This window comes from Colletotrichum tamarilloi, assembly GCF_030869305.1.
Source record: "Colletotrichum tamarilloi strain Tom-12 chromosome Unknown Scaffold_31.1, whole genome shotgun sequence".
Lineage (NCBI taxonomy): Eukaryota > Fungi > Ascomycota > Sordariomycetes > Glomerellales > Glomerellaceae > Colletotrichum > Colletotrichum tamarilloi.
Window position 1 is genome coordinate 321,576 of NW_026849414.1, and position 22,073 is coordinate 343,648.

At 50.9% G+C, this 22,073-nt stretch overlaps 8 protein-coding genes across 8 annotated transcripts; 3 read left to right on the forward strand and 5 right to left on the reverse strand.

The window, feature by feature from the left end:
• Positions 1-2,259: 2,259 nt before the first annotated feature.
• Positions 2,260-2,786, reverse strand: CTAM01_08727 (uncharacterized protein; the record flags this gene model as incomplete). The annotated part of the gene is made up of 3 exons (XM_060524747.1): positions 2,260-2,324; positions 2,418-2,659; positions 2,719-2,786. 3 exons carry the CDS (start codon positions 2,784-2,786, stop codon positions 2,260-2,262), a joined length of 375 nt encoding a protein of 124 aa, XP_060380694.1.
• Positions 2,787-3,949: 1,163 nt separating this feature from the next.
• On the reverse strand, positions 3,950-4,332 carry CTAM01_08728 (NCS1 nucleoside transporter; the record flags this gene model as incomplete). The annotated part of the gene is made up of 2 exons (XM_060524748.1): positions 3,950-4,124; positions 4,178-4,332. 2 exons carry the CDS (start codon positions 4,330-4,332, stop codon positions 3,950-3,952), a joined length of 330 nt encoding a protein of 109 aa, XP_060380695.1.
• Positions 4,333-7,071: 2,739 nt separating this feature from the next.
• On the forward strand, positions 7,072-8,847 carry CTAM01_08729 (glycosyl hydrolase family 47; the record flags this gene model as incomplete). The annotated part of the gene is made up of 2 exons (XM_060524749.1): positions 7,072-8,661; positions 8,725-8,847. 2 exons carry the CDS (start codon positions 7,072-7,074, stop codon positions 8,845-8,847), a joined length of 1,713 nt encoding a protein of 570 aa, XP_060380696.1.
• Positions 8,848-9,139: 292 nt separating this feature from the next.
• CTAM01_08730 (alpha-L-arabinofuranosidase) lies at positions 9,140-11,220 on the reverse strand (the record flags this gene model as incomplete). The annotated part of the gene is made up of 7 exons (XM_060524750.1): positions 9,140-9,680; positions 9,748-9,913; positions 10,007-10,304; positions 10,375-10,463; positions 10,554-10,681; positions 10,828-11,022; positions 11,114-11,220. 7 exons carry the CDS (start codon positions 11,218-11,220, stop codon positions 9,140-9,142), a joined length of 1,524 nt encoding a protein of 507 aa, XP_060380697.1.
• A 3,320-nt stretch (positions 11,221-14,540) lies between these two features.
• CTAM01_08731 (uncharacterized protein) lies at positions 14,541-16,301 on the forward strand (the record flags this gene model as incomplete). Its single annotated transcript, XM_060524751.1, has 4 exons — positions 14,541-14,689; positions 14,794-14,985; positions 15,057-16,029; positions 16,095-16,301. 4 exons carry the CDS (start codon positions 14,541-14,543, stop codon positions 16,299-16,301), a joined length of 1,521 nt encoding a protein of 506 aa, XP_060380698.1.
• A 282-nt stretch (positions 16,302-16,583) lies between these two features.
• Positions 16,584-16,892, reverse strand: CTAM01_08732 (uncharacterized protein; the record flags this gene model as incomplete). Its single annotated transcript, XM_060524752.1, has 1 exon — positions 16,584-16,892. A coding segment is annotated over one exon (309 nt), but the record flags the coding sequence as incomplete, so codon positions are not given.
• A 2,626-nt stretch (positions 16,893-19,518) lies between these two features.
• CTAM01_08733 (uncharacterized protein) lies at positions 19,519-20,707 on the forward strand (the record flags this gene model as incomplete). The annotated part of the gene is made up of 2 exons (XM_060524753.1): positions 19,519-19,819; positions 20,022-20,707. The coding sequence occupies 2 exons, from the start codon at positions 19,519-19,521 to the stop codon at positions 20,705-20,707; spliced, it is 987 nt and encodes a 328-aa protein (XP_060380700.1).
• Positions 20,708-20,889: 182 nt separating this feature from the next.
• On the reverse strand, positions 20,890-21,911 carry CTAM01_08734 (AdhA; the record flags this gene model as incomplete). Its single annotated transcript, XM_060524754.1, has 2 exons — positions 20,890-21,068; positions 21,128-21,911. 2 exons carry the CDS (start codon positions 21,909-21,911, stop codon positions 20,890-20,892), a joined length of 963 nt encoding a protein of 320 aa, XP_060380701.1.
• Positions 21,912-22,073: the final 162 nt, after the last annotated feature.

Here is a 22,073-nt window from a genome sequence, read left to right on the forward strand (position 1 = left end):
GGCCGTTTGCCAAAGGTTGTCCGAGGAAACTGCAGGGGCGACTAATCCCGATACACGCAATGTATGCAGGCTTGACAACTCACTTGACGCAATGGAAGAATGCAATGAGAGCCAGAAGGTCGGGGAGACTAGGCAACCCTCCGAGTAGAGTCAACATTAGAATGCGGCCTTGTGATTTGCCACGACATTTGTTTGTATTTTGATCAGCTGGACGCGCAACTATCACTGGGGAGGTTGTACAGTCTCAGGTGGGTGTCGTTGGATGTGGGCTTCGCCCACCCTCTGATGGCTTCGGAATATGCGACTCCTCGGACGCACAAGGCTGACAGTGGTTTTCGTGTTTTTGATGCTGCTGTGTAGGCCCTGCGGTGATCCGGATCATCGCGATGATGTTACGACGATAATGTACATGACAAGCCAGTCCATTTGGAATCACTCAAGGCGCTATGAATGCAAAGATGCTTTTCTAGCCTCATCTCTTTGCGCCCAAAAATCATGCAGAGTCTCAAAATGTTTGACGCGACGTAGCTTTTGCCGAATCCTTCAACTTGGAGAAGTTGATCGGCCGACGCTTGACTCCGGCGAGTCGTCTGTCTTGTCCGACGGGCAAATTCTCGGACATAATTCATACTCTAGGCCGTAGTGTACCCCTCTTTGTTACCAGTTCTTGTCAACTGGTGATGGTCCGGTAAGGACAAGACGAAGCAATAACGTTCCCTCCAGACGGCAACGGCTGGGGAAAACCCCGATTTCGTATAAAGATCTCGTATCGGACAGAGAAGGTGAGCATGCGAAGGAACCCAGGACATCTGCCAAACAGTACTTGTACCAACGATGCTAATCCTCATTTGAGCATCAGCATTATTGGCTCGACGCAATGTTGAGCTCCATGTAGATAGTTGAGCGGTCATGTGCCATGAGAAAAATAGAACACCTTGACTAAACGTCTTGTTCACTTTGACTCTAAGCTTCGAAATTAGCGCCGGAGCCGAAGATCGTCTTGTCGACTTTGAAAATAGCTTCATAGACGCTGAGAGTGTAATGACCGTATCATATCGAAAATCACCGTTGATGAGGCAGTCTACCAGCATATTGAATAGATTCGCTTGAGCAATGCTTTCTGATGTACAAAATGGGCATATTTCTCCCTAGATGCAGCCCTCTATTCCAAATTACCCACGGTACTGCTGCCATAATGATTGGAATTGCAGCAAGAAACGTGTTTTCCCGCCACAGCCCTAGAGTAGAATACAATGGAGGGCCAGCGAGGGGTAAGATTGCTCCAACACTCCGCGAAACAGTAGAAACAGCGGGTGCGGAGGCGACATGTGTGCTGATCGTGTCAACAAGGTAGGACGCAAGGGAGGGTCTAGAAGACTTGTCAGTATACCCGGATTCTGATAATCGAGACTCGCATTATTAGCGAGTTTAGGGTAACCTTTACCTATGAAGACATATATGATACCGACGCCAACGATACTTATGCCGATTGTTGGAACCATCAAAACGACAGCTTCAAATACCCATATAAAAGCACCCCGAGTCGAACCATGGATACGGAGTATGCCATGAGGGGTAGACAGATTCAGGTCTCCTGACTCCATATTTGTGAAGCAACGTTGCGGCAAAATGACCACCCCTGATTGAGACGGGTATTATTCAAATACATTCCCTATCTCTATCCTCATACACGTGAGACGAGAAGAGGTGGCTGAAAGCCGACTAGCCTATGAAGGCCACCAGTAATGCTATGGAGAAGAGGTAACTGAATAGCATATTAGAAAGGTACAAAGAACTCTTAGGTGTAGATGGGCAGAAAACATACCAGGTATCCATATAGAACGCGACATAAGAAGAATGTGCGAGGACCACTCAATGTAGAACAAAAAGCCGTGATGCCTCTTCGTAACCCTGGAGGAAATCTCCGCTGTCGAAACCCCATCGTCTATAGCCGAGATTGAATATAACTTGTAATCTCATGTGGCTGTTCTGATCTTTCTACGGCGTTTCTCGAGCAGTTTCTTCACAGAGGTCTCTGTGTGGACCAAGATGATGGCTATACCAAATGATCCTACGGCCTCCGATAGAAAGTGGGCAGGCACCGGCACATCAGCTGATAAAGCGAAAGACAAGCAAGACGCCAAGGCTGTGCGAGACAGCACAGGCTTGGTTGCTGTCATGGAGTCGATTTGAGATGGGACATGCTGGATATCTTCCGTACCGTAAACCTAGACATAATGCGTGAAGTCAGAACTCCCCTTAGGGCGCTGAACTGCCTAAGAATGCTCGGTACGGCGTGAGCGTGAGCGGGTGAGGCAACTGCCCTACGTAGAGAAACACGTCAGTAATTGCACGATGAGACAATCAAGTCGCCTCGAGCCTAAACTAAGCTGTTCACGCATTTAGCATGGAATTACCCACAAGCAGGATCTGCACCAATCTTGACCTCATTGCCCAATGCATCGAATTTTCGGAATGTTGCGGCTTCTTCCAGTCGATGATGTATGATGAATCTTTCTCCGAGATCGTTGAACAATCACTGGCCGAAGGGGCAAAGTAAGGCGATCGAGCCGACTCATTGTCGTCAGGAATGCTGCTGAAGGCGGTGCCCATGTAGAGGTTAAGCTCGTCAACTGGGCCCCAGGGACGACCGTCCGCGCTGAGCCGAAACCAAGAAAAGCCCGATGTCCGTGAGTGTCGTGAAGATTCACTGCTGACCCTGGATCGTCTCTCCGCTGATGCCACTGGCTCTGGATACCGTGGCTCGTGTTGCCCCGTTCCCGCATGGTCTCCTTGGGTGGAAGCCATTGGGCCTAGGTTCCACACCCTGGTCTCATGGGAAGCTCCGAAAGATAGCTAAGCGAGTGTTTTCGGAAGGGAATGAATGGAAGAGGTGACTACTGCCATCAAGACAGTCCAGCAGCCTGGGGTAGTGACCGGATGATATGCAGCGGGGAGGCAGCGCAGTGGGATCTGACCCTAGTATTCCCCCCGGGTTCGGACATCATTGTTTTGCCATCTGAGCACTGCCTGCTTGCCGCAGTCATACTACTGCTGTGTCGAGAGTAAACGACTGCCATAGTTGGTGACGTTGCGGTGCCTGACGTGGCCCCGCTAAATGGGCTGTCGATTGCTTCAGATAGATTCATCGGAGACTGATCACATGACGGATGCCGGCAAGTACCTCGTAGTACTCGTGCGTGTTGTAGGACCGGCATGGCCGAGGAGCTCAATAGGTGAGCGAGTTAAAGGGCTGTAAAAGTCAGGCGTAAAACACGCGGGTAACCCCGGCCGATCTGGGTGTTGCGTAAATCATCTGCCGCGCGAGCCGACCTGCTGAGCGTTCAATAAATCATCAACTATGATTTTCTCACTGGGCTTGCCTTTCAGGTGTGCTGCTATTCACGGGGAGTTGGGCTCTAGGCCCCCTGTTTCATGTTGCTCGAGAATGAATCGCATGACGCCTTGTCCGAACCGTGTGATGGAAGTTTAAACTTGGACCCCCAGTTGTCAAATCCAGACCCACGTCAAAGTTCTTTTTTAGAAGACAAGCTCGTCTTCTCGTCTTGTGTGACGATCGATTATGTATACCTGGGCAGATCCCATCGTACAATTCGCAGAATATCCCGTTCCGCCTGCTATCAAACTTTCTCAGCCATGCTAGTGACGAGATGGGACTTGACTTCTGTCTTTGCGATTGAACGCCTTGGAACAAATTACTGGAATCATTCGCAATCTGAATATCAAATCTCGCATTGATAATAATACAGGAACCATTCCGTCCTCTTGATGTCACCGTGGCTGCGCGATAACTTCAATAACCTAAGTTAGAACCAGGTTCTCTTGTGATTAAGAGGAAGGCGTCGATCCCATAAAAAGACTTGACACAAGATTATGTGGCTAACAGCGAGTTAGGTACACAAAGGCATTTTTAACTGCACTGCTGTCTTCAGATCATGTGAAATTTATTTTGGTTCTCAGGATCTAAACATTGAACTACAAGCCGGCTGAGAGCACCATTGGTGCCGGCCGATGAACACTGGTCACCAACGACGCAAACAATGATACAAAATCTAATCCATGTAGCGAGCTTGAGGATGACTAGCACCGATACAAGGTAGCGCCTGGGGAAAGAGGTCAGCAATCCCTAGTTACCTTGGCTGGCGAGATGACTGACCCGAAGCTGCATCGCGCTTGTATCGTCGAGCGCATACCCGTTTTGGGACCAAGCGTTGCGAGAAGGGCCGGGGCCAACGTTGACAGCAACGTGAAGAAGAGAACAATCAGAGACGAGTCGCGGAGATTGAGACCAAAGAGCGAAGGACCCAGCATACCGAACGTGATCCTTGAGTGCTGTTAACAGACAACATTCGCACCCTTGATAGTTAGTCTAATACACGGAAGAATACTGGCATTCATAGAGCACCAGACAGTAAATGCATTGAAGTATCGAGTTGATTTGCGCTCTCCCAGCGGAATCGGCTCAATGCCTTGTTCTTCAACTCAGCCCAGACGCAGAAGGTTGTGAAGTAAGCCATCGCGCTCATTGTGTCCATATTGTGGTTTGGTTATGACTAATTGATAGCTCTTCCCTTCAAGTTATGCGTGTAGTTGCTGATTCGCTGATGACGGCGGTGGCGCTTTAACATCCATGATGTTACTGACTTGCCGTGGTCTCTGATCTTGTACAAAGCCCTCGTGATGATGAAATCGAGTGAGATGAGCGTGGTTGCACAAAATCGCAAAAAGATGATGAGACTCTCAGAGAGCGGTACGTGGATGTGACAAGCTAGTTCAAGTCGCAGATCCGCTGCTGCTCGATCTTGTCCTACCTCAGACCCGACTGTGTGGTACAGGAGGGTGGCAATTGGGTATGCGTGGACGCACAAAGGATGACGGACGATCTAGTTTAGCTGATGCTAATGAACCACCGCAATGTCTCTGCGTTAGCACATTAGACAGCGTGACAAGTCAGGGAAGGTAGACGAAAGGAACTTGGAAATACCAGATTGAACACTACGAGATGTTTGCAGTAAAGATGGAACCACTTGTTGCGAGGATGCAAACCACCATGGGAGCATGACCGGCTGTCAAATACTATTTTGTATGGCTCTTCTTGTCTATTACATACAGGGCAGTCCACTAGCGGGTGTGGCTCACACGACTCTCAAGTACCGATACTTTGCGATCAGTGACAACTTAAACTCAGTCAAGCCAATGTGGTTGTCATCGGCAGGTTTTTGCCCGTGAGCAACAAAATGGATGTAGCTAAACTTGGTCCTTGACTTCAAGGACCCCTTTAGTGCCTCGGGCTGTCAACCGAGTGGCTGTAGGCTTTGATGACTTTTCTTTGATTTGCGGAAGAAGCCTATTGTCGTCGAAGTCACTTGGCTCCTCTCGCCCCGCCCGTCTCAGAGAATGTCGTTGACGATCGAGAAAAAAAAGACTGCGGCCAAAAAAAGAAAATGAAAAGAGAGAGAGAGAGAGAGGGACGGTGTTCAGCCTCCCTCTGTTTTCTTGGAATTAAATCACCACTAAGGTTCTAAATCTACAGATTTGGTTGGATTGGCATGTCGCTTGCTTGAGCTTCTGGTTGGGAATCGCTAGGGTCTCTGCGCGGAGTCACCCAACACCCCAGCACGCCGGCTCCAGTCGGACGCCGAGAGACGACGAGGATTAACGAGAATTGATCTGCTAACGGCGTCATCTCCGGCATGAGCAACGGCCGACACGGTGACTTTGCGGCGAGCTTGATTGACAACTTACAGCACCGATGCTGGAATGGTCAACTTGCTCAAATCGTGAGAGTAAAATGCAATTTGCTGGTTAAGCAATCGCCATCCAACCAAGAATGGTCTCGTTCTGTTCCAGCGTTCCGGGCCAGCGGCTAGTTGCGCCACCTCTGACACAGTTTGGAAGCTCAACAAAATTGTCACCGTAGATATCGGCTATCAACCGTCTACTTCACACGCGGCACAGTACATCATTGACTTTTCCCGACTCAAGGTGATATGCCCGAGCAAATTTGACTGTACAAAACAGCGCAAATTCTATGCTTCAAACAATCAAGGTCCATTGGAGTTTTCTCTTCTTTTTTTTTTTTTTTTTTTTTTTTTTTTTTTTTTTTTTTTTTTTTTTTTTTTTTTTTTTTTTTTTTTTTTTTTTTTTTTTTTTTTTTTTTTTTTTTTTGTGTTTTCCCTTCTTGTCCCTTCCCTTTTTGCATGCAGCTGCTTCATATTCTTACCAAGTATTTACTAAAAACGCGCTGCCTCACCGAACTTTAACTAAGACGCAGGACCAACGTCTGAAGCCTGCCTCCTCCCGATCAGTTCCCGATAGTGTTCGCCCAAAATACATGCATAGTAGCTGATCTCAACGAAGTTTCGCCACTACTTCTGACAGCTTCTGTCAGATGGTTGCGAACTGAGAGGGCAAGGGATCTTCCAAGGGTGTTGGTGGGGAGAGACTGCCTGCTCCCTTGAAAGAGGGCTGGAAGATCATGGCCTGCACTTCTAGGCACGTAAGGTGTTTAAAGAGGAGACATCAAGGGCTGTCGTCCTGATGTTCTGAGCTTGTTGCTAGTAACAACCCCCAAGGGTTTACAAGCCGAAGCCAAGGTGCCATAACCTGATGACTTCGAGTTATCTGCATGGCGGGGATTCAGGGCGGAACAGTTAAGCCCGGATGGAGCCCGGCGCCAAACATGGAGAAAGTATCGGCCCCGAACTCCACCTAACCGGTACGGACTACCCCTTACCCCTGATTCGAACCCCATTTCTTTTCTGAAGGCTCGCATTGCTGGTTGCACTACTCCGTACCTACGCCCCTCAAAACGCTTAAACCTTGAGAGCCACCACGGTCACTTTCGTCTCAAGGGACCCAGCTCAACGCGCTACGTGGCGGCTCCTGAGACACAATGTCCCCTCGGTTATATGCTTTGTCTGAAGCTGACATTGAGCAGCTGTGGCCCTACACCATGGCTTCCCGTCGCGAACTCTCCAGTCAAAGCTCCCTGAGAGTATCCTGAACAACTATACGAATAGTCGACAAACCCCCGTTCGACATGACAAGATGGCCAATCGACGACAACGGCGTGTCATAATCATCGCCGTAATCCTTTTCGGTCTCTTTGCTTTCCACAGCCTTCGTTCCAGCAGGGAAACGCCTCCCGTCGTCCGCGAACATGTCAACATCCGCCTCGTAAAGAGTAGCTTCGACTGGGCCAACCATCGTCACAAGTACCCCATATCCCCATCACGAATGCACCATCTACCTACACAGCGGCCAAAGACTCTCCCGCGAGTCCAATTCAATTTTGGCGCCAAGCGAATGCGCAAGAACGATGCGAAATCTGAATCGCGACGAACGGCGGTCCGAGAAGTCTTTGTCAAGAGCTGGAATAGTTACAAGGAGTACGCGTGGGGCTTTGACGAGCTGACGCCGGTTACGGCCAAGGGGAAAGACACCTTCGGCGGTTATGCAGCAACTCTGGTTGACGCGCTCGATTCCCTGTGGATAATGGACTTGCGCGATGATTTTGACGCTGCCTTGTCTGTCATTGGGGCCATGGATTGGGATGATACAAAGGAGACGGCTGTCAATGTCTTTGAGACTACTATCCGTCATCTCGGAGGATTATTGAGCGCGTACGACCTTAGCGGGGAACCCGTATTGTTGCTCAAGGCCATTGAGCTCGGCGACATGCTGTATGCGGCCTTTGACACGCCGAATAGGATGCCTCCTTTCTGGTTGGATTTCCAGCTTGCTAAGGAGGGAAAGCTCGTGGCTGGAACATCGGATCCTTCAGCATCGCCATGCTCGCTATCGCTTGAGTTCACAAGACTCTCGCAAGTGACCGGGGACCACAAGTACTTTGACGCAATCGAGAGAGTCAAGCTGTTTCTCGAGAGCACGCAGCGGGAGACTCAACTTCCAGGTATGTGGCCGGCGCTCATCAACTTCCGGGATGAGAGTGTTTTGCAACACAACGAGTTCACATTGGGAGCGCTCGCCGACTCTCTGTATGAGTATCTGCCCAAGATGCATGCTCTGCTCGGAGGGACGGACCCAGCCTACGAGAAGATGTATCGACATGCGATGCACGTTGTTGAGCAGTACCTCCTATTTCGTCCAATGCTCCCCGACAACGAGAATATCCTATTCTCTGGGACAGCGTTTGCCGAAGGCGATGTGCGGCGCAACCCCGAGAGCCAGCATTTGTCGTGCTTCGTTGGCGGGATGTTTGGGCTGGGCGGCAAGCTTTTCGGTATCAAAGAGCACATGGGTCTCGCCGAAAGGCTGGCCCGCGGCTGCGGGTGGGCGTACAACTCATTCCCAACAGGTCTGATGCCGGAGATCTTTGGCATGGTCCCTTGCGAGACACTGGATGGCTGTAATTGGGACGAGGGGCGGTGGAAGCGCGAAGGCGCATCAGGGTTGAAAAAGGGGTTCTCACACGCGCGGGACCCCCGCTACATTCTGCGTCCAGAGGCGATTGAAAGTATCTTCCTGATGTATAGGATGACCGGAAACCCGGAGTACCAGGAAATAGCATGGACAATGTTTCAGTCTATTGTAAATGCGACAGAAACTGAGATTGCCAACTCGGCAATCGAGGACGTCACTGTCAGAGGAGAGACGAAGAAGCTTGATTCAATGGAAGTAAGTCACAACATCTGCGAGGAGCCAAAGACAAGTATAGGACGCAGACTAACGGTTCTACAGAGCTTCTGGATGGCGGAAACGCTGAAGTATTTCTATCTCATCTTCTCGCCTCCTAGCCTAGTTGATCTTGACGAGTATGTCTTGAACACAGAGGCGCATCCGCTTAAACGACAGTTGCTATGAGCAGAAAAATACAACACCTTCATTTTAGAGCAGGCCATTTTCACTCCGCTGCCTCAATTTGAGGCACTTTTGCATCGATTGGAGCTGTCTGTTTGGTCCGATATGTACGGATAAGCGCAGAAGTATGCATAGATACCTCGTGATGCTGGACCTGCCAGCCCACCTCCATTGGAGGCTCGAGTCTGCTATGATGACGTATCATATCTCATCATGCGCAAGTTCCCTTCCAAATGGTATCATGTGAGGAGCCATGCCTCATTTCCCACTGACCGTCTCCTTCAAGGTTACCCCTCTAGTGCTTCCATCTCAGCAGGGTGACTGAGGCCTTGGCGAATTCGTACGGGCCCTTGCCATCCCATTTGCTCTCAGTAATACCGACAGGGTTCTTGTCGCCGGTGTTAACAACCTTCACATTCTCGCCAGTGACGGTGTAAACCTGAACATCGGCACCCTCCTTGACACCCTCGAGATCGACGGAGAATCCCTTGGTCTCATGGACGTTAACGACAGCCAAGTTGACAAAGCCGTTGTCGTCGATGGTGGCACTGACGTCGAGGTAAGGAGTCTCGATGGCGCCGCGGATCCAGACGGGCTCGGTGGCGCCTTCGTACTCGGGAGCGCGCACGTGGGTGGCGATGGTAGATCCTCTCATGTACTTGCTGAACAACAACAGAGGCCACCAAGTAGTTTGCTTGGTGATACCTTCCTTCGTGGTCATCAAGGGAGAGATGACGTTAACAGATTGAGCAATGTTGGCCATGCCAACGTACTTTGCCTGACGAACAAATACGTTGAGCCAAACACCGACGGCCAGAGCGTCAGACAGTGTGTATCTGCGGCTCATCATTAGAATTGCTGGCATGATTCACAAAGGTAGAAATAGAGGAAGTGTCGACTTACGCCTCCTCAGCACCCTCTTCACCAGGTGCTCTGACGGGATCCCAAACATTCCACTCGTCGAAGCAAATCTTTTGTCTCTTGCATGTGGGCGGCACCTTGTTCTCAATGCGGGCCAGATCGATAAGGCTGCCAGTGATTTCAATGGCGCGTTCGGCGGCTCTGGGTGCTGTGTAGGGGAGAGGAGACAATGTCAGTCGTCTATCTTATCTTATGACTGGCATCTGGCCATGTGACAAGTAGACAGGCGGAGATAACTTACCTGTAGCATTCTTCAGATGGTCTTCCGATGCAGTGTAAAGGTGGATGCTGTGCATGTCGATCAACGACGCAGTGGTGCTACCACCGAGACCATGCAAACTCCATGTGATGCACTCCTTAATCACATATGTGTCCCAGCTGCTGAAGCCAGTTTCGCCGCAGAGGATCAGTTCCAAAGAGGGATCGAGAAGCTTGAGCGCCTTCGCCCATTGGTAAGCCTGCTTGGCGTAGTCCTCCTTGGTCATTTGCATGACCTGCCAGGGGCCCCAACACTCATTGCCCAAGGCCCAGTATTTGACCTGTTGTTGAAAGGTGAGCGAGATGACCCTGTGGACGCACTTGGGCAGTCTTTGAATGGGTGGGACTTACGTTGTAAGGCTTCTCACGTCCGTTCTTACGGCGGAGGTTGGCATAGTAGGTGTCCTTGTCAGAGTTACAGTACTCAACCCAAGCAAGAGCTGAACGTGTCAGTATTAGCCAACCGTACCCATCGACCATGACCGAGTCCGGACCGAGTCCAGGTCGGTGCTACTGGAAGATCAACTTACCCTCATCAAGCGTGCCAGTGCCAAAGTTGAGGGCCAGGTAAGGCTCAGCGCCAACAACCTCACACCACTTCATGAACTCGTCTGTTCCGAATTCATTGCTCTCGACGCCGATCCAAGCCAGCTCAGGCCTAAATGGTGGATGCATGTTAGCTACTCGCTGCACTCCAAACGCGGGCCGCTTACGCAGGGGTCTAGACCCCCGAAGGATTCGGTGTCGAGGGGTCTCGATTTGCATGCTGGCGACCGGAATTTCATGTTGGGAGTTCCCTCATACCTCTTGGGACGGTTTTCCTTGGGACCGACGCCGTCAATCCAGTGGTAAGTAGCAACAAAATTGCCACCTGGGTACCTCACAACCGGGCAGTTGAGTTCCTTGAAAGCCTCAATAACGTCCTTTCGGAAACCGTTCTCATCAGAAAGAGGGTTGCCAGGGTCGTAGATGCCACCGTAGATACATCTTCCCATGTGCCTACGAGATGCGTGTTAGTGGGTTTGCATGTTTAGACGCGAGGAGCCCGGGATGAGAAGCAGGCGGCGTAGGCGGCGCAGCACAAGCTTACTCTGTGAAGCCACCATAGACATTGTCATCGATTTTGGAGACGACATGGGAGGGGTTCAGCGTGATGCTGGGGCGAGCATCCTCTGCGATCTTGGTGAAGGTCGCCATGGCTAGAACTTGTTTTGCGGTGTGGTAAGGTGTGGTGAGAGCACTCTCTTCCTGTCCGAGCGTGTGTGCGGCGGTGGTGGTCCGATCAACCGGTAGCTGGTAATTTTATGCAAAAAGAACAGCTAGTCGATGAGTGGTGGAAAATGGACAGGACATGTGTACCGTGGCCGCAAATGCACGGGATTGAGGCCGGAATTTGAACTCGTCAGGGGCGGGGGCAATCGGTGAAACAACGGAGACGGGCTGAAGAGTGGCAGAAAGGCAATGGAGGAGGATATTGGGCCGGCAGAGGAGGGATCGCATAGCAGGATCTGACTACTCGGTTTTGGGCATCAGTTTCCGTCACAATCGCCTTCACAGAGATGGGATACCCGGGCCAAGACATGGGACTGGAGCTATGTAAGAAGGGGTGGGTGGCCCCCGATTCGCCTTGGTTACCGACACCAACGGCACACTCGATATTGACCAGTTATCAGACATATTGGAGCGGAGAGAAAGTGCGGCTCTCAAATCTCGACTCCAACAGCGACAAGTGAAAGGCAGGTGGTGCGACAGGCGCGCGAATCATAGAGGATACCATGCGGAGAAAGTCGACGATAATGCGGGTGCCGGGGCATCGGAGTGGGGTAGTCGGCTCCGACTGGGCACAAGATTGGGCATGCGGCATGACTGTGTGGGATGGTCTGCTGAGGGATGAGAGACGAGGATGGGAGGAGATGCTAGCTTAGGATGGGATGGTGGGGTTGGAACAGGGTCTGTTGGGGATAATGGGGAAATAGTTGGAGATATTGATGGATGGGGAACCATGAGCCGGCCCTTTTGTTGCTTGGGGCTGCATGTTGCTGAGGTTGGCATCATGTGTATTGTATGGTTGGCTCTTGGGGAAGCATACGATGTCTACATGTACGACTGGATGTACGGGCACGCATCGAAGGCAAGGGCTTTCATGCAAATGTCTCCGTTGTCTCTCTTACCATGGACTTTCGCCTAGCCATATCCATAGTATGGATCAGTACGGATAGTAGCCGAGGTATGAAGATGGAGAGCATTCCAGGTGGGTTGCCTTGATCCGTACTTTTGCTTCGACATTGGTTGTCACAGTCAGGCCAGAACCCATTTCAGGCCTGACTAACAGCTTGGCACGCAGGTAACAGCCAGGGTGATGGACAATGGGTATGGACTCGGAACATGGCGATGGAGGCGCGTACTGAAGGCTGCCAAGATTATCAGATGCGAAGATGATCGCCTAATTGTTACCGATATTCGTACATTTGCAAGGACAAGCGGTTGAAGAATATATGAAGGCTGAAGCGAAGCCGGAGAGCAACGAGGAGTAAATGAGTGCTGGTTGGGCCGGCTGCCGAAGAACGGAAAAGCAGGCCGAACTAAGGTACCTACTGTAAGTGCGAAGCGCGGAAACGGTCGAGACGGGCCCGAGCAAAAACGAAGCATGAATAACAAAGAGAAGACCCAGAAGAAGGAGTGTCTACGAACCTGGAGGCTGGAGTGACCCGAGTGAGTTTGCGGAGAGGACCGAGAGAATGCGGAACATTTTCCAGCCATTTCTTTTGCTTTTGGGAGGCCAAGTCCCGAGGTGAAGTGGTCGAGGTACGTACCTGAGAGTATCCGTAAGGTGAGGAGACCATCACCTGTCAATGTGGGTCACCTATTCCTCAGAATCGCTTCTCATTGGAGCGCATAGGACAAACGCTAAAGCTTGATTCTCCTCCAATCTTGTGCCAGTTTTGCTAGTGACGACATTGGCTGTAATAGGCGGGACATTGGACTCTGGTAACCCAATCAAAATGGTCTTCAAACGGGTACGTATCGTTTTTCTATGTTTGCATCCGAGAGTACGTACCTACGGGAGTACTTGATGGAGAAAAGTTGCCCGGCTAACAATATTGGAGCAGACGGGCCATCACGGAATCAAAGAAAAAGACCAAGATGAAATGGATACCCCTGCTGGAGAAATAAAGTAGAAACTAGAGGATTACAAAGTCATACTAGGGCGGAGTTGAAGCGCAATTGACATCTTTTTACGAAGCGCGTTGCCTAGCTTAGCTTCGGTGGACAATGAAACGCCAATGTGCCTAATTTACTTATCTTATGTTCGAGAGCGTCCAGTCACTTGCCGCCAAACGAGTTTCATGAATCGTTCTTTTCCATGCGGTTGAAGGAAGTGGAAGTTCAGAGGCCACACCTGCGCTCTCGACAAGGCAAGGTATCCAACCTTCAGACAATACCGCCCGAGTTGCCATGTGACTGATTCTTGTCAACATGGGTCTTCCTCCCTCGCCGCCAGTTCCAGCAGCTCGGATCGCCAAAAGAATTCAGCCAACAACCTGATCATCATGGAATGGCGCAGCACGTACGGAGTACGCCCTTGACGTCCCCATTCATTGCCGTGTCGCTCGTCGGTGTTGATGAGCCGAACACCCACAGTCATCCACACACACACACAGTGTACACATCATACCCGCAAACTCCGCCTTGAAACCCCCAACCCTAGCAACTTTCCCCGCGTGCCCACGTTGCTCAAAATTATGGAGATTGGAGAAGGTCCTGACCGTGAACCTTAACGGGCGCTTCTCCAAGTCGACCTCGACTTTGTTACCTCTGCCTGACTGCCTACCAGTACCTCGTCTTTTACAAGCGCAGTACCTGGCACACACACACACGCACATGTATACACCAAACAAACACCTCCAGCCTTCACCAACGCCTGGCAAACTAGCGCGATATCTCCGCATCCCAGCGTAACCTGGGGCAAGGGGGTTAGTCTGGGGCCGGGGCAACCATCACCGATGCCGTCTTTCAACGGGCTGAGTGGCCCCGGAAAAGGCAAGCCAGGGATTTGAATGCCTCTCCACTCTCGCATATCCCCCGGTAACTTTACCACCAACCGAACGCACCACGGCAGCATTGCTTGATGCTTCGCCTGCGCTAGCCTGTTGTATCCAAACTCGCCCACGCTTCTGGGAGAGCGTGAGGGAGAGACTCAGAGAGGCAGACCGGCTTGATCTCTTCGATGCTCCCACGCTCCCATCCGATGCGACCTTCGGGCCAAAGTGGATACGGGGAAACATGGGGTCGCTCAAACATTCTATAAAGACGCGACGATCCCTTCGTGCTGATGCAACACGCGAGACCGTTCCATTGCAGCTCGACGAGTCGGTTTGACCCTGAACCCTCGAATCATTAGATTCTGCAGCCCAGGCTTGGACGTTGCCTACTTCCTGACGAGCCCGCGACGACTACCTACCCAACACCTTGCTGGAGAGTCCTTCATCAACAACCCCCCCAAAACCAAGCCCATCATGGCGCTCCCTCCCAAGTGGTACCAGTTCCTTGTGAGCGTCTTCGCCTCACTCGGTTCCTTCAACTACGGTTATGATTTGGGTGTCATTGCCTCTGCCATTGCCTCGGCTTCTTTCAAGACCAAGTTTGGCGAAGACCCTAATGAGATGTAAGTCACCGCCTAGCGCAGAGTTGCTACCGACTGGAACCCGTGGTCAACCATCATCCTGCACGAATCCAGAGGCATCACGACTGACGCGTTCTCCCTCTCAGTGGCGCTGTAGTCTCCGTCTTCACTGGAGGTGGCTTCATCGGCGCTGGTGTCGCCGGTCCCACCGGTGACAGACTAGGCCGTAAGAAAACCATTCTCATCGGTGCTTCCATCTTCGTTCTCGGTGGTGCTCTCCAGGCCGCCGCCCAGTCTCTCGCTTTCCTCTACGCCGGTCGTGCGCTCGCTGGTATCGGGTACGTCAATCCCTCAACCCAAACCTGCCAACCTGATGGAACAATACATGTACTGACTGAATTCCATCCAGTGTCGGTATGTTGACGATGATCATTCCCATGTACCAGGCCGAACTCTGCCACCCTAGCATTCGTGGACGAGTCACTGCTCTGCAACAATTCATGCTCGGTGTCGGTGCTTTGGCTGCTGCTTGGATCTCATACGGAACATACATTGGGTTTGCCGAGAACGACAACAACCAATGGCGCGTCAGTTTGGGTATCCAGTGTATTCCTGGTGGCATTCTGGCTTTGCTTATTCTCCTCTTCCCCGAATCTCCTCGTTGGCTCATCGACCATGGCCGCCTTGACGAGGGTCTTGCCACTTTGGCCAAGCTCCACGCTCACGGCGACATCAACGACGCCTGGGTCCGCGCCGAGTTCGACCAAATCCAAGATTCCATCGCCGCCGAGCACGAGGGCTCCGCAAAGTCTTACAAGGAGCTCTTCACCGACAAGTCTTGCTTCCGTCGTCTCTTCCTCGCTTGCGCTCTCCAGGCTTCCATTCAGATGACTGGCGTCAGTGCCATCCAGTACTACTCCGTCGCAATCTACGAGAAGATCGGCATCGCCGGTGACGAGACCCTTCGCTACCAGGCCATCTCCTCCGTCATTGCCCTCGTCGCTCAGTTCCTCTGCATGATGCTCATCGACAAGACTGGTCGCCGCTGGCCCTTGATCTTCGGTAACCTTGGCAACTGCGTTACCTTTATCATTGCCACCATCCTTCTGGCCAAGTTCCCTCCCGGCTCTCCTCATGCTAGCGGAGCCACCGCCTGGGGCTTCATTGCCATGACATGGCTCTACAACTTCAGCTTCAGCGCCACCTGCGGTCCTCTATCGTGGATTATCCCTGCCGAGATCTTTGACATGAAGACTCGTTCCAAGGGTGTCTCCATCGCTACCATGACTTCGTACGCCTTCAACACTCTCATCGGTCAGACCACCTCTGTGGCTCTCGATGACAAGCACGGCATTGGCTGGCGCTGGTATATTCTGTTCATTGTAAGTTACCACAAAGGCTGGCGCAAAGTTCAACACATGCAAGTGTCTAACACGCATTCTCATAGGTTTGCAACTTTACTAACGCCCTCTTCTTCTGGGCATTCCTCCCCGAGACCGCTAAGCGTCCTCTGGAAGAGATGAGATATCTCTTCACTGAGGCTCCTCTCTTCATCCCGACCTTGGACATGTCGACTGTTGAGTCCCACGACCTCGAGCGCAGGGTTGAGGCGGTTGAGCAGAAACGCGAGGAGCATGGAAGCGAGCACATTTGATTCGTCAATAGACCTCACTCACACAGACACACAAACACTCCCATAATACCCAGGCACACATAGTACTTAATGTAACATTTAGCGCACTGGTCTGACTGTAGATCCAGTTTGACGCTTTATCAAAAACCAAAATGAGTCGATCCTTCGCACATTGGGTATACTTGTACACAATCATGGTTCCTAACGCCATGCCCACCTCGTAGCCAACAACCGACCTTCCCATTCTCCTTCTAAGTGATGGTACTCCATATTGTTTGACGTTCACCCGCGGTCGTCTGCCCTTTATCTGTAACCGTGTGTTGGTGCTGGTCTCGCCACGCCGTGGTGACCTTGATGACCATGCCCGTAACCTGGCCCGTGTCCGTAGCCGGACTCCATCATTGCCGGACCGCCGCGGCGCTGGCGACCGAAGCGAGAGAACATGCCTCCACCTCCGCCGCCGACTGGATGCGGTTGACGACCGCGCTGCTTACGTTTGTTTCGGAAGCAGCAGCAGTAGCAGCATAGGACCCAGAAAGCAATAAAGATAAAGCCGGCAATAGCAATGCCGATGATGGCGCCAGTGGCAAGGCGTCTTCCGCGTCCAGCCTGGTTCCTTAGTCAATATATTGCCATCAAGAAGTGGACTTCAAGGGGAGACCAACCATTGCTTAGGTAGACGGGTGCAGTATTGATAGTAAAATTACTGAGTCGTCTGAATCTCTGCTGGTGGATGATGTGGGCGAATTGGCTGACGGACGGAGAGTCTGTGTAGATAGAGAAGTATTGTGAGCTGAGTGCACTGTACTTAGTGTTCCATCACGATGGTAGGCAGCCTTATATCAATCCTACCCGTTACGACTTCTGGGCACACGACATACTTGGCTTGTCCCAATTCCTGGCCATGTCGAATAGTGTCACGTCATGAACATGGCTGAGAGCGCTATGGTGGTCAAAACACGTCAGCAGGGGAGCTCGGTGTGGCGCATTCCACGAAAAGTCGTTGTTTGGTAGCTCAAGGAGCAAGGTTCTCACCGTCCCCGTAGCCCCAAAGTTGTACTCAGTAAATCAGATCCCAAGCCAGTGAACGGTAGAAGTGCCGTCTGGTGCTACGCCTAGCTCCACGGTGACTTCATCGTCCAACTTGGCTCGCGGTCGACGCGTGGCTGGTGCCTCGGTGGGGCCGGCCCGAACGGCACATTGACGCGGCGCCAAGGTGGGCCGGCAATCCGGCACCGCCGACATATTTTTGGTGTCTCCTCGGCAGCACCGACCCGGCTCGAGTGAAGCCTTCAAGATTCTGTTCCTCAGTCCAATTTTTCTGATTCTTTCTACTTCAGCTACCTAATGGATTAACCAAGATTGAATGCTTGGGACATCTCATGGAAGTAAAGATTCACGTGATATATCAAGGGTCTCAAGCAATTTGGTTATATCCATCTGCCGGTAGAAAACCGGAAGACACAAGGGGAGTGTATCATAGTCTTGTGTGAAACCTCCAGAGTAGAGGCGCTAGTCCTTGGTTTGGCGCCTGCATTTACGTGAATTTGATCAGCGATCAGGTAGCATTCTCCCTACCTAATTTACCTGTGCATAGTGAGTGGGTTGTGATGCCCGGTACATGACAGGTGACTTTTTGAACATGACCTAAAATAATCGTAATGCCCCGCTACTACCTTATATCCCACCGGGAGCGGCCCACTGTAGAAGGGCTGAGGGAAAGAACATGGATCGAAGCCTCCAGCAAGTTGGTGGCTTCTACATGAAAGTTCAATCTTGAGTGTGGCTTTGAATTCGTACCGACCTTGACCGGTAAACATTATCGGCAATCCTGAGTCAAGTCTAGTAATCTCAATTGGGTATTTCTTGGACGAACGCCCTATTTCCTGGGCAATTACCTACAGCTCGGGCCTTCGAGCTGACGCCAGGCTATGACTGTGGCTATGTACGATCCGCTACACAGTTGCACATTTGCATCAATGACCGCGAAGAAAGCTGTCAATAAAGAGTACTGCAATCAACGTGACTTTGCCATGCGATGATTCATACCATCAACAAGACCGACCGTCTTCGTACCACTGAATCGAAACTAGGACATCGACGCCTCGAGCATCTTCCCTCTCATTGATCAATCGCCACCTTTATGACTCGTGAGGTGAATCTTGTAGAACGTCCTGCCTCGAATGCCTACTAAGAGCTTAATTTTACGCTATTTTCATCAAAGTTTGTTGAGTGTTTCCCTCAGGTTCCACTACGTCTAAATCTTATTGTGATCAGTGACTTGACGATCACGGTTGCTATACAATGTAGGGTTGGATTACGGATAGCCGGCGCAGAATCCCGACCAGTCATATCCGCCAACATAGTAGAAGAGCTTTCATTCGTTCCCCATCTCGCAGGCCCTCTGAGATAAAGCATTTGCTAATCGAGTGTGGGGGTTAACAATCCAAGAGCAGTTTGGTCATTTTTCTTGAGCCTTTCCCGGACGTTCAACACCCACAGAATCACCAACGAACTATTGCCGTTGTCCTACGCCGAAATTTCAAATAAATCTTATGATCAGATATGGTCTTTCATCTGTGTATAGTCCACTAAGTTGCTGAACCCGTCAAGCTGCTAATGGTGCTCTGGCCCGGCTGATAGTCTCCTGCTGCCAATTGGCAAGCCCTTAAGTTGATAGGCACCAGCCAAGACATGCTCACCATTACCCACTTACCTCATTCTGAGTGTCAGTTGCCACGCTGAAGTGTGGGCATTGCCGCTCAATGCCGCTCAAGTGTACATGATAGGTCAGGTGCCTGATGGGTAACTTATAAGGGACGGCCCGCATGCATTCGTGATAAATCCACGTCAATTTTTTTGATCCTCTAAAAGACACTCAATGAGGCACAATGGGCTACTTAAACGTTCCCATTTCAGACTGGATCACGCGGCTTTCCTACTCAAAGAAGAAAACCCAGCTCTTGGCAGTCAGCACAGTACACCAGTTTGCATGGGGTTCGCACTGGAGCAAGAGCCTAATTTGCAAAAAAAAAATGTGATGTATACTGGTCGCAACCAACGAGCAAACAAAGCAACTACTAGGGTCACCAGCAAATAGGAAATAGGCGCCGAGAAATAAGGATTTCTATACAGTGGGGAAGAAATTTCGAAGACTCTTCTTGATTCGGCGTATCGACAACCACCTTGTTGCGACGACATTAAGCTGGAGGTAATTGCATCTTACTTATGGAGTCCGATGTACATCTCACAGCCACTCCACGCCGCACAGCTACATACGGCGATATGGGTCTCCAATTTCAGCCTGGAATTTTCATTCTCATCCGTTTTGATCACTCTTTCTTCATACTCTACACAGAAGAAGTTGCCATACGCCCCATTGTCAGTCACCATGCTTCATGTTCTCGCAGCTATTCTCACGACTCTAATCCGGACGGTTGCCGGCCAAGGGGCATGTTTCGTGCCCAACGGTACCAACAGACATGATTTGACCAACGCCAACATCCAAAAGTATGCGTCTTGCGAAAGTTCTGGACACGGTATGTGTTGCAATATCGCAGGAGACAAGTGTCAGGCGGATGGCCTGTGTTGGAATGAGGAGCACAAGCAACTCTGGCGGGAAAGCTGTACAGACCCTACTTGGGAATCACCCAAATGTTTGAAACTGTGTGTCACAGATGATTACGGTAAGCTTCCTTTCTTCAGAAATCAAGCATAGTAACACGGAATTTCAATTGTCAGACACTGGCTGTCTCAGAAAGCAACTGACTAGTGAGAGCGACGTGAGTGCTGACAACCACCAAGAATCAGACGACGGTATACCAGGAAGCGGAATGGATGTTGTTATTACCAAATGTAGCGATGGCAGCTATTGCTGCGGCGAGGGCCAGAATGCCTCAATCTGCTGCATGGCTGGGAGAGGAGTGTACATCGTCGATGGCAAAATAATCACCTCCTCTGCCGCTTCTTCGTCCAGCACGATTGCCCTCACAACCTCTCTAGCGACAGTTGGAATCACATCCGCGATCTCTTCTGCGATCACTTCTGCGATCACCTCTGCGTCTCATTCTGCTGATGCAAGCTCAACATCTCTAATTACCCCATCGAATCCTGCCGAATCCGCCACAAGCAACACCAACTCAACTTGGGACAATCGAAATGGGATCATTGGTGGCGCTGTGGGTGGAGGTGTCGGTCTGGCGATAGTTGGCATCGTGGCTGCCTTCTTTTGGTACAAGAAAAAGAAGAGGAACACAGAAACAGCGAAGTTTGAAGCAAGCCTCGAGAAGCAAAACGCCAAGAATTGGCCGGCTTCATCGGCTCAACTCCAGTACCGCCACGAGCTCCCAGTCAAGCCAAACCCGGTTGAGCTCGCATCCGAATCTCCACCAGCTGAGTTAGAATCAGAATCACTGTCAAGAAGATGATTCTTATATACAGACCGGCCAGAAAGCATGAACTCGAGCCGCACAAAGTAGTCAGGAAGGCCTCTCAGTCTAGATATCTTTCGATTGGCGCCCTTGAGCCTAGTTGCGTGGCTGATAGTTGCACAACTTGCTTGCGAAGAAGATGGGAAATAGTGCTTCGAAGACGGTCCGCTGGTTCTACATTAATCTTTGTACACTCTAACCTTGTAATCGTCTCTCCATTTGTCCTCGATTATGACTAGTTGAGCCTTCTGCACCTTGTCTAGGTATCGGTCTTCTGGAACATCCTTGTAGTCGTCTCGGTCAATATCCATGTAGCCCTCCTTCGCAACAGTTCTTGGTGTAATCATCAACGAGCGTCCTGTAACATAGATTCTGTTAGAGGGTAAGCTTGCAAATAGTTTGGTTTCTGGGACTGACCGTTGATAGACTTGTCGCAAGCAACTCTCATCATGCAGTTGGCAACATCCTCTTGCTCCCCAAATTCGACTCCGTGGTCAATCAACCATTTCTCATACTCGGCAGTACGAATCGCACTCTTGATCCAGCACGGAGCTACGTAGACGATCCGGATGCCTTGCTCCCAACTAGAGCGTCTGGCAGTTCTCATGAACCCATGGAGACCGTACTTGGTAGAGGTGTACTCCCAATTCCCGGGGGAGTCGATCCATCCAACCATGCTTCCTGTGATAATGAAGCATCTGTCCCTGTCGTCGGTTTCTGGCTGTTGTCTGAAGTAGTGCACTGCGAGTTTCCATGTGTAGAAGGAGCCCTTGAGGTTGACATCAACGATATTGAGATTAGGCTTGACCGGCTCTCCGTTTGGATCATCCAGATTCCATAGGCTGTCCCCCGAACTTCGACTAATACCAGCGTTCGCAATGACGATGTCTACGCTTTTGGAAGGACTTTGGCTTTTGGCGGTCTCGAACATTGCCTTCTGCTGATTCCAGTCCCTGATATCGCACTCCAAAAACGTACAACACGCGCCGTTTGCATTCAGCTCTTTCTCGATGTCTTTGCCCCTGGCATTGACATCGCCGAACGTAACAAAAGCACCGGCTGCGACGAAGGCTCGCACACATGTCTCGCCCATGCCATTGGCACCGCCCGTGATAATGACTGATTTTCCCTTGACGTTGTGGCGATCAGGGATGATAGTGTGGTCGATTGGACCGTTGTAGGTGTACTGTGGGAGGGGCATAGCTGCGATGTGTCTTGAGCTAAGAGCTTAGATCGACTCGTCAGGGAAGAAACTAGTGAGGGAGAGACGAGAAGAGTTTGAGCGTTCAGTATGGAATCGAATATACTTCAAACGTTCGAGTATTCTGATGATGTGCAGAAGCCCAAGCTCTTAATCGATGTC